This window comes from Rhinoderma darwinii, chromosome 1 (assembly GCF_050947455.1).
Source record: "Rhinoderma darwinii isolate aRhiDar2 chromosome 1, aRhiDar2.hap1, whole genome shotgun sequence".
NCBI classification, from domain to species: domain Eukaryota; kingdom Metazoa; phylum Chordata; class Amphibia; order Anura; family Rhinodermatidae; genus Rhinoderma; species Rhinoderma darwinii.
In genome coordinates, this window is record NC_134687.1 from 381,209,787 (window position 1) to 381,225,028 (window position 15,242).

At 42.4% G+C, this 15,242-nt stretch overlaps 1 protein-coding gene across 1 annotated transcript in view; it reads left to right on the forward strand.

The window, feature by feature from the left end:
* The window catches only part of VPS13A (vacuolar protein sorting 13 homolog A), a 249,923-nt gene that overhangs the window by 155,555 nt on the left and 79,126 nt on the right, over positions 1-15,242 (forward strand). The window contains exons 45-50 of the mRNA XM_075828295.1: positions 1,953-2,113; positions 4,254-4,357; positions 6,673-6,952; positions 7,813-8,208; positions 12,128-12,232; positions 12,323-12,469. Coding sequence (XP_075684410.1) covers positions 1,953-2,113; positions 4,254-4,357; positions 6,673-6,952; positions 7,813-8,208; positions 12,128-12,232; positions 12,323-12,469 — 1,193 coding nt within the window. The remainder of the gene's footprint in view (positions 1-1,952; positions 2,114-4,253; positions 4,358-6,672; positions 6,953-7,812; positions 8,209-12,127; positions 12,233-12,322; positions 12,470-15,242) is intronic.

Consider the following 15,242-nt stretch of genomic DNA (forward strand, 5'->3'; position numbering starts at 1 on the left):
GTTGTCTGCATCTGAAGGTGGAGTACCAATAACTCCACTACATGTGCAAGTTTACTGAAGAGGGGGCACTGGTACACCCATTGTCTACGGAGTATGAAAATCAATCTCACCCCCCTTTCTCCCACTAGAAATCTTGTTATCTCGTTTTTGGGGCTATTTTCTGCCTATTTTGCCGATAGGAAACAAGCACCACGCTGTGCCATTTTTGCACCATAGATGCTACTCATCCCATCAGCGCCGCAGGAAGTGTCCTCCTACTCCAGTCCCCAGCTTGCATCAGCACTAGACCACAATCCGGGTCGCACAAGCCACGCTCTCCAACTGTCACATGATGCCAGTGGCCCTGTCGGCGGACAGCATCAATCTTTAGGCTGACTATAGAAAGTTTTTCTTATGGAGCCTCCTGTATCTCTTCTCCCCCCTTCTATTTCGGCCCAGAGTTCACAGAAGACTTAAGAATGAAGGTGTTCCTGCGATCCTGGTGGTGCTAGACTGGCCACGACAGGCCTGGTTTGCTGACCCAATCAACCTACTCGCAAACTCCTTTCCCAAGGTCCACTATTCCACCCTGCTTCACATAAGATGCCTTTAATTGCGTGGCTGTTAAAGCCAAGGTTGTGAGGGCCCGAGGTCTCTCTAAGCCAGTCATCCAGATGAGGCTGAAGGCCAAGAAGTTTGTCAGCTTTTGTGTACCACCATTCCTTGAAGGCTTATTTCTCCTGGTGTGAACAGTGTAATTACCGTCGAAAGGTATGTTCCATGCCTGGAATCCTGTCCTGTCTGCAATCAGGCCTTGAACAAGAACTTTGATGGTCTTCCCTTATGGGTCGTTATGATGGATTTCAGATGTCCTATTGGTCATCCATAGGGATACAGCGCTATTCCAACCTGTCCCGTCCTTTCTCCCAAAGGTTGTCAATAAAGAGATTGACCTCCCTTCCATCTTCCTCTTCCTTTCTCATCTGAGGGAGCGAGCTTTGCACCTCTTTGACGTGGTAAGAGCAATCTGTCTATCTGGCTGTCATTTAGATGCTCCGATTTTCTTTTTGTTCTTCATGAAGGGCCATGCGAGGGATCGGCAACATCTCTAAGGCCACCATTGCGCATTGTATCCGGTCTGTGATTACAGAAGCCTTTCCGTTCAAGGATAAAGTTCCTCCACTTTAGGTCACTTCCTATTCTACAAGTGCTGTTGGTGCCACCTGGATTGTCTCGCATCAAGCTTTAGTTACTCAGGTCTGCAAGGCTGCTACCTGGGCTTTGGTGCACAACTTCACAAATTTTTACCCGTTTTCATTCTTTGGCCTCCTCTGATGCCAGTCTGGGTCGCTAGGTGCTGCAGACAGCTGTGTGTTAGGCTGATCGTATGGCTACACTTTTTCCATTTATTTTCCTCCTACCCACTGACTGCTTTAGGACGACCCATGGTGCTTTTCCCCCAAATTATATAAACCAGAAAAAGGGTTTTTGTACTCACTGAAAATCTTTTTATTGTTGAATTCATTGAGAGACACAGATCCTGTCCTATTTTTTGGTTTGTTCAAGGCCTAGGACCTGTTGTTCTGACTGTTTGTTTGTTTTTGTCTCCTGGGACCGTAGACATGTTGTTTGTGTTTTGTCTTCTCCTACTAATTTTGTACAAACTGGTTTAGCTACTGTCTGTGGGAAGGGTATATCCTTCCTGTGCGGAGCCAAGACATTTTGTATCTAGTATCGGCCTCCTAGTGGCAAGGACCTATACCAAGGTGCTGTGTCCCCCAATGAATTTAACGAGAAAAAGATTTTACGGTGAGTACAAAAATCCTATTTATCCATCTATGATGAAGATTGAGTTTGTCAAAATCATTACAGACTTTTGTGTTGACAGGGCATTTAGCAACTGTCTGAGTATAAAAAAAAAAAGTTTTTTTTAAAATACGCTAAACCAAACTGACTATTATCCTCCATACCAGCTCCTTGGAATCACTCTTCTAGTGACAAAATTGCTTTAACCAAAGTTGGACGAAGCCTTTACTGTGTAAGACATTCCGATTCTGGTGTTGAGCGATACATTGTTTGTCAAATCGATTCTGTGGAAGGAACAAAATGTATAACCATACGGTCACCATTACAGGTATGGGCAGATGATCTTAACTATTATGACATTTTATTTTGCATTAACATTAAGCAATAGTGTACAATTATGTCACTCTAAAGCTACATGCACATGTTGCAGAATTAGATGTGGAAAATCTCCATCAAAACTGCAGATAAATGCAAGTAAATCCGCACTTAAAGAAGCACTCCAGCAAATTTTTTTTGCATAAATCATGCTAACTTATCAGCAATATTTTAGCAGTGTCGTGTGTTTCTTCCCAGCTCAGATGCATCTATACGTTTTGAACCCTTTTATTAAGGACAGCTGTGTCATGTGATCGGTCTCCGGATGTGGCGAAGAAAAAGTTGCAGTATTCGGGACACGGCGCCTGACAGTTATTCAAAACAAAGTATTTTTCAGTAGGCTTTATTTGTAATAGATACTACGCATTTCAGGACCAAGGTATGAACCTGAGGAAGGGACCTGTCCGGTCCTGAAACGCGTAGTATCTATTACAAATCAAGCCTACTGAAAAATACTTCGTTTTGAATACTTACCTGTCAGGCGCCGTGTCCCGAATACTGCAACTTTTTCTTCTCCACATCCTGTGTTCGATTTCCCCGGGAACAGAATTTTCTCTCGTGGGATAGCAGCGGGTGGCAGCCGACGTCCACAACGATCTTCTCGTATTCCAAATTTCCACGCTAAGCAATAGTGTTGTGCCTATCCTAGCACAACACTGCCAGGTGAGTGCATCAGCTCACCTCTTTGCTCACACTGTCCCCCGTTCCTTACAATATTACCTTAGAGGAGCGCCGTTGTCGTCCTCTTTCTTTTTTTCTTCATGTGATCGGTCTGACCTCCTGAATAGACCATGCTCTGATGTGTACACAGGAGGTCCGTTTTCCTGTGTGGCTGACTTCCTGTGTACTACAGGATTACATTATCACCTAGCAAATTACTTCTGGCAGCTCTGAGACTTTTCCTCTCCTCATCCAGCTACACCCTCCTTGTTCTTTTGTATGTCCCCCATGCATATAGTGCTGATTAAAAGATCATTTTTGCCCTATCTAAGGGAGCAGGAGTGCAGTGATATAATAGGTTTGTCTATACAATGGTTAGCTGCAGAGTTCTAAAACTTCCCTGACTCACACTGCCTGTCTATACTATCTGTAAGTGCTGTGTGCAGACAGTCTTGTGTATTTCTTTGAGATGCTGCTCTCCTCTTCCTCATGTGTAAAAACTGATATGGAGAAGCCTAATACAAGCAGGAAGCAGAGGAGGCAGGCTGAGCTGCATAGGAATACACGGAGAATCTGCAGTGTTAGGGGACAGCAATTCTATGTAACTGATCTATCACTTGCTGTACTTAGGCCCTGTTCACACAGTTTTGTTTTTGTTTTTTAACTCTGAGCAAAGTCAGAAGCATCATGGGATATGTAGTCTGCATTAGGGGAACCATATCGGAGGGGAAGAAGGAACCAAGATGTCAGACAACTCATAATTGTTACATCAACTAAAACAGGTATACCCAGGTGGCTCTAAATTATTCTTTAATAGCAGCCTATGCTGCTCTATATAAAATTAAAAATAAAATTGCTGGAGTGCTTCTATAATATTCAGATTTTTTTTAAATGCATTTTTGTACATTTTGATGCGGAAACCGGTGCGGGTTTTATACTGCGTTTTATGTGGGGGGGGGGGGGGTTTATATAAGCTTGTCAAATACAATTCTGAGATGTAAATGCGAGATAAATTGACATTCTTCGGATTTTAAAATCCGAAAGGCAGGTTAATTTATGTGCAGAAAAAAGTGTAGATGAGATTACTTGAAATCTCATACATTTTTCTGGTACTGTATTAAGATGTGGATTTTCCGCACTTAAATCCGCACGTAATAAGCATCTTGTGCATGTGGCCTAATATGTATTAACAAGGGGATAGTACATCCCTGAAACGTTTAGCGTTTAGTCAAACATACAACGTGCTTTATAGACAACAGCTTACTTGTACAACCGTTGCTTCATCCTCTAAGTGTTTATCTTTAGCCAACATGCTGTAATTGTACCTAGAAATGCAAGTTCGCAAACGGTTTCATTGTTAATCATTGTGGTTTGCCATAACCTTCTTTTCCGCCATTATTAACTTTGTTTTATGATCTTATGCTATTTTGCAGATTAGAAATCACTTTTCAGTGGCATTTGATATTTATCATGATGACACCTGTTTGGGGACTGCTGAACCAGAAAGCGACTTTAACATCCCACTGTCATCTTACAGGTACAGTTTGTTTCCTATTTGTAGCAACTACTGTAGATATTTTAAATGGGGTTGTAGGAGAAAAACTTGTCAAAGTAAAGTGCTAAAAATTGAATTGCGTTTGTAAATCGAGCTGACAAGCCATGGCAGGGTTGTGATATCCACTATCCTCTACTAGCAGTTTGAGAATAATTTCATATCTGTTTTTTGCCTGTAGTCTACCAGTCGTGTACATAAATTGTTACTGGAACTAAAGGTTTTTCAAAACTGCACTTCAATGCAAATAATGCTCTTTTATTAATGGCCATTTTTGAAATTGAAAGCAGTGTTCTGATTAGTTGTCATGAATAACATTGATGCGTTTTGTTGTAACCGCTTCTATGCATTAGACCTAGTGGGAGAGATTTATCTATTCTAGCATACCGTCCGTAGAAATCTCCCCCAGCGCCGCATGTGACAGATTTATCAACGCGACTCATTCCCTGTTGAATCTGCTGGTTTCTTAAAATAAATGCCAGGTTGGAAATAGCGTTGTTTTCCCAAATGAGTCGCACTCGGCATGACCCTGAAGCCCTGTCAACTTTTCCCAAAACATTTGAATGTGTTGGAAAAAGTGGCCAGGGGCTTCATAAATATGAAATTCAGCACGAAAGCCCTATTGTTTATAATGCAATTACAAAAAAAAAATACAATGATAAATCTGTCACAAAGTGTTAGAAGTAGGGCTGGGCGATTTTAATCAAATTAATTTGCCCTGTCATTGAAGCACGATTCTAATTTTGATCAGAATAGTGAAAGCGATATGACAGCGGCTTCTCATTATGGTGGGAGAGGCGCTGGAGGAAGAGTCCTTTAGAGCAGCAGCGAGTCCAACACTAGCAGGCTCTCCGGACCCACGCCCTCCTGACACCTGACATGTTTAACATCAGCTTCCCCCGACCTCTTCACCCTCCTCTGCACACCTGCCAGGCCGCCTCACCACACAACACGACTGTTGCTGCCTGGACCTGCTCCCATGTACTGAGGAGAAGATGAGAGAATAAGGAACCTGAGGACACACACTGGATCCTGCAGGCACCAAGGGAAAAGGAAGGACCCAGGGAGGAGGCGGAGGAGACACTGCAGCCAGGTAAGTATGAAGGACGTGGAGGACGACCCCATAACCTGGAGACTGATATAGACGCTGTCTAATGTAGACAGGAGAGAGAGACTGTCTCAGCGGTTTTCTCTCTCCTCTATTTACATTTGACACTCTCTCTCCTGTTGGATATACACAAAGGAGAGAGGCTGTCTTGTATACAAAGAGCAGATACGTTCTTTTAGCCTGCTTAGTAGTTGGCGTAATTAAGGAATTACTGTGCATGCATTTCCTTTTATTTAGAAAAATACCAAGACAATTCTATTACATAAGAGAATTGCAGGCAGAGCTATTCCATAATATATACTGATAATCAGGATTGTCCCTTTTATAAGTGAGCGTGATCACACATAGCACCTAAGGGACAATCCTGATCAGTATATATATTATGGAATAACTGTGCCAGCAATTCTCTTCTGTAAAATTGTGTCTTATTATTTTTTTTTAGATAAGGGAAATGCATGCACAGTAATTACTCCAAAAAATAAGAAAATCAAGATTCAAATCAAAAATCATACATAGGGTTGAAAAAAAATCTAGATTTTTAATATTTTTTGCAAAATCGCCCAGCCCTAGTTAGAAGCATAATTTTCATCATACACTAAAATGAATCAGGGGGTAAACTAAAACCTCTTAAGATGCATGCAAAATGAAAATTGATTCATTTCATACTCCTACCATTGGAACAAATGCATTTGCTACTTCAAGAGTTATGAATTTATTTTGACTTGCGTTATACAGCACCTACATGTAATATAGTGCTCTACACAGATTGTAATAACATCATGCGCTGGTACCATTGAATCGTGGAAAACCTAAACTCCCTATTTCATACAAAACACCCACATAGTAGGGCAAATTTCATAGACAGACAATTAAATTACCAGTATATTTTTGGAGTGTGCAAGATATCCAGTATAAACATGGGAAAAACATACATACTCCTTGCATATGTTGTCCCATTTGGATTTTAACCCTGAACCCCTTTGCTACAAGGTAACATTGCTAAAAATGGAAGCAAGATATCTAGAGGTCTAATACCATTACCAATGGTCCATAAGGCTGTCTGGTTTATCAAATGGTTTTGGTGTAACATAAAAAATAATCATATAGAATCATTTTGAGCAAAATAATTGTGATACTGTGTACCCTACTAGACGGTCTTTTTATAATGTTGTGACTCATTTTCTGTTTTTAGATCAACACTGTGCTTAAAACCAGCCCATGAAGAATTTGAGAAATGTGATGGAATTGACTTTGAAGAATTCTTGAAAAATCAAGGTTCACTGTTGGCGAGAAAATGTCAGTCCCGTAAAAATAATAGGGATTCCTTCATTGTAAACATTGTACCCATGATAGACACTCTAATATCCTCTGCGTGTACCGATGAGAGATGGGATCTGCCATACGTTGTTCATTTGTGGCCAAGTGTCGTTCTACGCAATTTACTTCCTTATCAAATAGCATATTCTCGTGAGGTATGTGCATATATTTTAGCTAAAAAAAGTTAATTTGCTAAATTATCGAATACAAATATTTTGCAGTTGATAAAGGGCTATGTAATGGCCATATGGATTGAAGTGATTATATAGCACCTAGTTAATATTGAATATCCATTCTCTGATATGGGGATAGAGGGTGTCAATGTTTGAAAAGTCTGTTTTAACTGAATTAAGGGGAATGCAAGCGACTAGTAACAGCAGCCCCCACCTACTTCCCCAGTAGACACAGAAGCCTTTCAACTTCTTCAGCAGTAGTTGTGGCAAGCCTCCTGTACCTTCCCTGTAGTTACAGCAAGGACTCAAGCTCATAGCCATTTTGCCTAGATATGGAAAGCACAAACTTCCACAATAAGACGCCACTGGTAGGAAAACATGTCTCTTTGAATATAGTAGTATACTTTAAGTGGCCGATTTAACTATAAAAATAAGCAGGGAATTGTACACGAGTTTTGTCTTAAAACAATTAAAGACCATACTTCTAGTAAGGCCTCGTTCACATCTGGGTTGAAGGTTCCGTTAGGCGCCTCTGTCACCGATTCGGACGAGAATACTGGAAACAATAGCGCAGCATACTGCACTATTGTTTCCGGTAAAACCACGGACACCCCGACAGAAACCCAACGGATCCCATTAAAGTCAATGGGTTCCGTCAGCCGTAATTGGTGTCTGTGGTGCAACGAAACTGGCGTTTCCGCTTTTTCCCTTGTTCCTCTGATGGAGCAAAACAGCGGAATGGTGAATGCTGGTGTGTACCCAGGCTAACAGGGACAATTTAAACTGATTTTTCTGTATTACCGTGTGTTGTTTTATATATATATATATATATTTTTTTGCAGGGTGTCGATGATGATCATGTCGTGATAGAAGATGGATGTTCAGTCCAGATACAAAATGCAGTTGTAGATGAAACCAAACTGATATTGCGATTGTTAAATTATCTTGACCTCAACTGGGAAGTGAAGTATCACATCCAAAGCAAGCAGCAAGATATTCACTTCATCACATTCCACTGCATCTCAGAGCTGGAGAAAGCAGAACTGGACATTGCTGTCCATGTCACTTACACTACTGGGCAAACTATCCTAGCAATTCACAGTCCCTATTGGATGGTGAACAAGACCGGGAGAATGCTACAGTATAAGGCTGATGATGTTCACCGAAAACATCCTGCTGATCACAAGAAACCCCTTCTTTTCTCTTTCAAACCAAAGAACTTTTTCCAGAATAATAAGGTATCATTATGTACTGAAAAACATACAATCCGCATCCTTTGTTTTCACAAAGTGCTTGCGTAAAATATATGTATACTGTTTAAGGCACAGTTCACACAGAGTTTTTCGGTGCTGTTTTTGACGTGGAAACTGTGCCGAAAAAACTTCAGAAAATGTGGAAAAAACTCTCGCGGAAAAAAGCGTCATGCTCTTTCTTCAGGCGTTTCCGTCTCTGACCTCCCAGTGACATCAATGGGAGCCAGAGAAAGTGTTTTTTGCAGCTTTTTCTTGCCCGCGACGCTCAATGGCCGCAGCCGAAAAATGCCGCAAAAAAACGCAGAAAGGAGAGTGCAGGCAGGTCCAAATCTGCCTCAAAATTCCTGAATTTTCTGCCTCAAACTTCCATTGTGTCCTGCTGTGAATTTGAACAGCTCATAAAAACCTTAATACCCCCTGCAGCCCTGCTCATAAACATCCAATGCAAGTACTAAGTATTCATATGTTAATGAGACGTGTTTCTTAATATCGATCTGAAAAAAACCCTCCAGCAGGTCATATATTGAGAATTTCCTTAAAGGGAATATGTCATGTATTTAAAAGGTATTCCCATCTGAGACATTTATGGCATATCCAAAGTATATGCCTGACAGATGCAGTTCCCACATCTGGGAGTTGCACCTATCCCCAGAACGGGGTCTCTCCGACTCAGTCCCACCTGGTAAGGCCCCGTTGACCGCTGCATTAAGGCAGAGTATCAGTAAAGAGGTGGCCGGGATTACGGAAACTGCCAAGCTCGCTGTGTTAACCTGTTTTCGTAACTTCCGCTCCCATCAAACTCAACGGTTTCCATAATCTGGGCCACCTCTATATTCGTTTTCATAGGTGCGGGTCTCAGAGGTGAAACCCGCATCTATCAGACAATTACGGCATATCCTGTGGATATGTCATAAACATCTAAGATTGAAATGTAGTTTTAGTAATTGGATTTAATTCTATAGATGATAAATAATGTAGCTTCCCTGGGGCGGCCATATTGAAGACACACACTTCATGCTAGATACGGTCTCGAGGAAGAGATGCTAGATACGGTCTCGAGGAAGAGATGCTAGATACGGTCTCGAGGAAGAGATGCTAGATACGGTCTCGAGGAAGAGATGCTAGATACGGTCTCGAGGAAGAGATGCTAGATACGGTCTCGAGGAAGAGATGCTAGATACGGTCTCGAGGAAGAGATGCTAGATACGGTCTCCAGGAAGAGATGCTAGATACGGTCTCCAGGAAGAGATGCTAGATACGGTCTCCAGGAAGAGATGCTAGATACGGTCTCCAGGAAGAGATGCTAGATACGGTCTCCAGGAAGAGATGCTAGATACGGTCTCCAGGAAGAGATGCTAGATACGGTCTCCAGGAAGAGATGCTAGATACGGTCTCCAGGAAGAGAGGCTAGATACGGTCTCCAGGAAGAGAGGCTAGATACGGTCTCCAGGAAGAGAGGCTAGATACGGTCTCCAGGAAGAGAGGCTAGATACGGTCTCCAGGAAGAGAGGCTAGATACGGTCTCCAGGAAGAGAGGCTAGATACGGTCTCCAGGAAGAGAGGCTAGATACGGTCTCCAGGAAGAGAGGCTAGATACGGTCTCCAGGAAGAGAGGCTAGATACGGTCTCCAGGAAGAGAGGCTAGATACGGTCTCCAGGAAGAGAGGCTAGATACGGTCTCCAGGAAGAGAGGCTAGATACGGTCTCCAGGAAGAGAGGCTAGATACGGTCTCCAGGAAGAGAGGCTAGATACGGTCTCCAGGAAGAGAGGCTAGATACGGTCTCCAGGAAGAGAGGCTAGATACGGTCTCCAGGAAGAGAGGCTAGATACGGTCTCCAGGAAGAGAGGCTAGATACGGTCTCCAGGAAGAGAGGCTAGATACGGTCTCCAGGAAGAGAGGCTAGATACGGTCTCCAGGAAGAGAGGCTAGATACGGTCTCCAGGAAGAGAGGCTAGATACGGTCTCCAGGAAGAGAGGCTAGATACGGTCTCCAGGAAGAGAGGCTAGATACGGTCTCCAGGAAGAGAGGCTAGATACGGTCTCCAGGAAGAGAGGCTAGATACGGTCTCCAGGAAGAGAGGCTAGATACGGTCTCCAGGAAGAGAGGCTAGATACGGTCTCCAGGAAGAGAGGCTAGATACGGTCTCCAGGAAGAGGTGCTAGATACGGTCTCCAGGAAGAGGTGCTAGATACGGTCTCCAGGAAGAGGTGCTAGATACGGTCTCCAGGAAGAGGTGCTAGATACGGTCTCCAGGAAGAGGTGCTAGATACGGTCTCCAGGAAGAGGTGCTAGATACGGTCTCCAGGAAGAGGTGCTAGATACGGTCTCCAGGAAGAGGTGCTAGATACGGTCTCCAGGAAGAGGTGCTAGATACGGTCTCCAGGAAGAGATGCTAGATACGGTCTCCAGGAAGAGATGCTAGATACGGTCTCCAGGAAGAGATATATAGTGTTGCTATCCTGCCTTATCTAGCAGTACAATAGAACTGTCATTGACTCCCCCCACCTCTAATGATATCTTGATGATTTTGATCATCATGTGCTTGTATATACAGAAAAGCTGACAAATGAGCCACAGAGAACAGGAAATATCAGCATATTGTGACTGCTCTAGTGGCCAGTGTGAAGACTGCAATATATCAAGAGTTTTTTAATGAAAACCTGATTTAAATAAGTAATTTTCTGACTAGACATGACTACAGGTATTATTTCTATTAGAAATCTAAATATACAGTTCATGCACAGAGCCGTAATACAGCTGGGACCATGAAGGCCCTTTCACACTGGCCAATTATCGGGCTAACGAGCGTTCAAAGAATGCTCGTTGCCGATAATTGCCCTGGGTAAACAAGGCAAGGATCCGCAGATGAACGATCAAACGCTTCTTTATCGGCTGATCGTATAGTTTTAAATGTGTAAGATATTATCGTTGTCGGCAGCACATCTGCCTGTGTAACAGGGAAGACATGCTGTCAACATGATGATAATGTATGGGGACGAGCGATCGGAGTAACGAGCGCTCATCCCCATACTAGCTCCTTGTGTTTGGCGCAAACGAGGGCTGATCAACGAGCTGTCTCGTTGATCGGCGCTCATTGCACCAGCCAATCTTGGCCGGTGTAAAAATACCTTTATTTTCATAAAAATGCCTGATAGTAAGGTAATTTGTAAAACAAATGGGTAAAATAGACCAATTAACTTTCGGCTTACTTTTGCGATGGGTTTTGCTCAGAGTTTTTAGAAATCGTGGCAAAACTCTGTGATGTTTCTAAAATTGCTGCAAAAACGCGATATGACGGCATCATGTGAATGCGCCCTAAGGCCCCCTGCACAGATAACAGAAACACTGCAGAATTTCCATGCGGAAATTGCGCAGCGTTTGCAGAAGATAAATTTACATGTTGCAGATTGAGAATCCGACCGCAACACATTGCAGAATTGCTGCACGGAAAGTCCGGATGGAGATTCCGCAGCATTTCCGTCCCGTGTGCAGGAGGCCTAAGACCAGTTGCGCACAACCGATGTGCCACTCGGGCCGTTTTTAACGGCATCCAATTGGCACCCAATAGTCTTCATGGAGCCATTCACTTCAGCGGAAATACCCTCTCTTTCCACGGATCACTGACGGGACTCGGCCAGCGCACACTGTCGTGTGCATGAGGCATCATAGTTTGGTGTCAGAACTGTAATGTCCATATGTGTCTCTATTGTGAAAAGCAACAAATTCTGGGGGAACTCACAGTATTTTAGTTGTGCACCAACTCAAATTGCAACTGCTACACAACTTTTTTCACCATATGTCTTATTTACTGTGTGTTATAAATGAGTAAATCTAGAATAACCAAGAGAAATCAGATCTTTTATGTCCGTGTATCATTTAGTGTTGTGTGCTGCTTTCACAGGTACAGCTCATGATCACTGACAGTGAATTGTCTGATGCCTTTTCCATGGATACTGTTGGTACGCACGGCTCTGTAAAGTGCAAGAGTAAAAACCTGGAGTATCAGGTAAGCACGCTTTAAGTTTAATGGAAAAAAAAAAACACGCACAAACATGTATGGGTATATATTCATAATTTGTTTTCTCGCCCATTTTAGGTTGGTGTCTCCATTTATGCCAGCAGTTTCAATCTCACCAGAATTGTCACTTTTACTCCATTTTTTATGGTCACGAATAGAAGCATTTACAAGGTGGATATCATTGAAGAGGGCACCGAGAGAGTAGTTGTAGTTGGCTCGGGGCAGGTGAGTGTTATTTTCACAAAATCACGTTGAAGTCTCATTCATGCTTGATTTCTTGAATATTTTAGTTAAAAAAGTAACACGTGAATCATTTTGTGTTATGGACATTACACAATCTGCTAAATAAATGCATAATGGGCAGGGTTCTAAAACAGCGTCTGATTGACCTGGATGCTTTTTTTATTACATTCATGTGCTAAGTTTGGTTGAGCAGAACTGCAGTGGATCTGAGTGCTACGGCCCTAAGGGTTTGTCCACATGTAACAGAATTGCTGCAGAAAATTTCTGCAGCAATTCCGTTGAAAGTAGCAGACTTTCCGCTACGGCAAAAACGCATCATTTCCTGCGTTTTTGACTGCAGAAAATGGTGCGTATTTTGCTGCATTTTTTACAATGCTGGGAGATGTCCTCTGAAAAACGCAGCAGTTCAGTCCACTTTCCGCAGCAGGAACGGACATGTGGTATGAAATATACGCACCGCAGGTCAATTTCTGCTCTGAATATTTACGTAGCTCGTGGATGAGATTTGTTAAATCTCACCCTCTTTGCTGCTACTGTATTCTGCTGTGTATTTTGAGTCTGCAATTCCGGAGGGAAAATCCACAGCAATTCCGATACGTGTGGACGAGCCCTAATAAGGACGCTAAAATGCAACTGTGAATCTGGCCAAAATGGAATTGTTTTTGTAATTTGCTGTCGAGTTTTTGTGTTAAATTCTACTAGCTATAATTTTTTCTCTTTTTACATTTTTCTTTTTCTTTTTAAATACCTAAAAAACACTGCCGGAGATGTATGAAAACTAGTGCATAGGAATGCTGGAGCAGATGCCTAGAGCAACCAGTCAGATTTCAGCTAATATTTTCCTAAGGCACATTAGAAAATGAAAGTCACACAATGATTGCTTGTTATGGGCATCTGCTCCAGTTTTCAATTTCACCAGCTTTTTAATTTCTCACCACTGTGCTTATGACATTGATGATTATGACTTGGGTAGTGAAGTTGCTATTTGATATGCGTTTTGTATGTGTATCGGTATATGTATATGTTCATCTATTTACTGGCTGTTCTGTCTGACAAGCACTTCCAAGGGTTTGGTTGGAATTGTAGTTTTTGGTTTGTATTGAATACACCGTAAAGAACAGTGCATCACACAATGTCCTGTACTGAACAAATATTCTCTAACGAAGTTGAGTGCTTTTAGCAATAGATTTTTAACAGGATAATTCTAAAATCAGAAAAACTATGGTCACTTCTGAACACCATTTTTTAGATATGATATAGAGATAAAAGTTGGGTAAGTTTATAAAAACATTGCATTACTTATGTTGTACTAACCTTAAAGGCTATGTACACCTTTGAAATCGTGTCTTTTTGTTTTGTTTTTTAAAGGGTAACTAAACTTTCAGAAATCTTCTGACATGTCATAGTGACCAGTCAGAAGTTTTGATGGGTGGGGGTCCGAGCACTGAAATTCCCACTGATTGCTAAAACAAAGCAGCAGAAGCGCTCGAGTAAGTGCCGTGTCACTTCGTTTCTGATCGGATTTTCTCGGAAAGCCAAGCAGTTGGTGTACGGACTCATAGACTTTCTATTAAGCCAGTACACCAACTGCTCGGCTTTCTGAGAAAAGCCGATCAGAAACCAAGTGGCTCACCCGAGCGCTTCTACCGCTTCATTTTAGCAATCGGTGGGGGTCTCAGTGCTCGGACCCCCACCAATCGAACTTCTGGCATGTCACGGTCATGTGAGATTTTCTGAAAGTTGTTACCCTTTAATAAAATTGTGCATCAGTGTGATTGTTGCAAATTCCTAAATACGTTTTATAAAAAAAAAAATCTTTTTGAGATACAGCTGCTTAAAGAAAAAAGATTTTAAAGGTGTACATAGACTCCACTATTTTTTTTTATTGCTCCCTCCATTTATACATTGGTATTTCAGTGGGGTGCTGTGTGCAGAAATACTTACCGATCCCCGCATCTTGTCGTTTTTCGGGTCCAGTGCCGCTCACGTTATCACATTCTGACCTGGTCTGGAATCACTGCTTTTGAGTAAACCGGATCTCAGGCTCTCATTGCATTCCTATGGGAACCAGAACAAGGCTCCATAGAAATGCATTGAGAGTCTTTCTTCCGGTTTTCTGAAAAGCACAGTGACTCCAGACCAGGTCAGAATGTGATCACGTGAGCAGCGCTGGACCCGAAAAACGACAAGATGCGGGGATTGGTAAGTATTTCTGCACTTCACCCCATTGAAACACCAATGTACAAATGGAGGGTGCAATAAAAAATAAAAAAAAGTGGTGTGCTTCTTTAACCCCTTAATGAGCAGGCCTTTTTGGGCCTTAATGACCAAGGATTATATTTTGATTTTTCACTGTCGCATTCCAAGTGTCATAAGTTGTTTTTTTTTGTTCCGTCGACAGTTACTGATGGCAGACCTGGGGGTCTTAATTTCTTAATCAGAGGGCTCTTAATTTCCGGCAGTTGCAGCAGGAGCTTGGCTGTGTATAACAGCCGTGCTCCTGCTGCTGAGCTCGTGGGTACAGTGAAGGTAGATTAGAGTGACTGATCTATTGGTCACGAAGCGGGAACTAGCACCTGCTCATGATGGATATATATCAGTCATACGTCGTTGAGGGGTTAAACTGCATATGTTACGCTCCAAAGCTACATTCACAACTCTGCTGGTTGTTTTTGGAAGTAGTCAACAAGCTTGTCGACACACATCCCTAACTTCTTAGCTGAGCTCCTATAATGCAGGGAGATAGTTTTTTCCC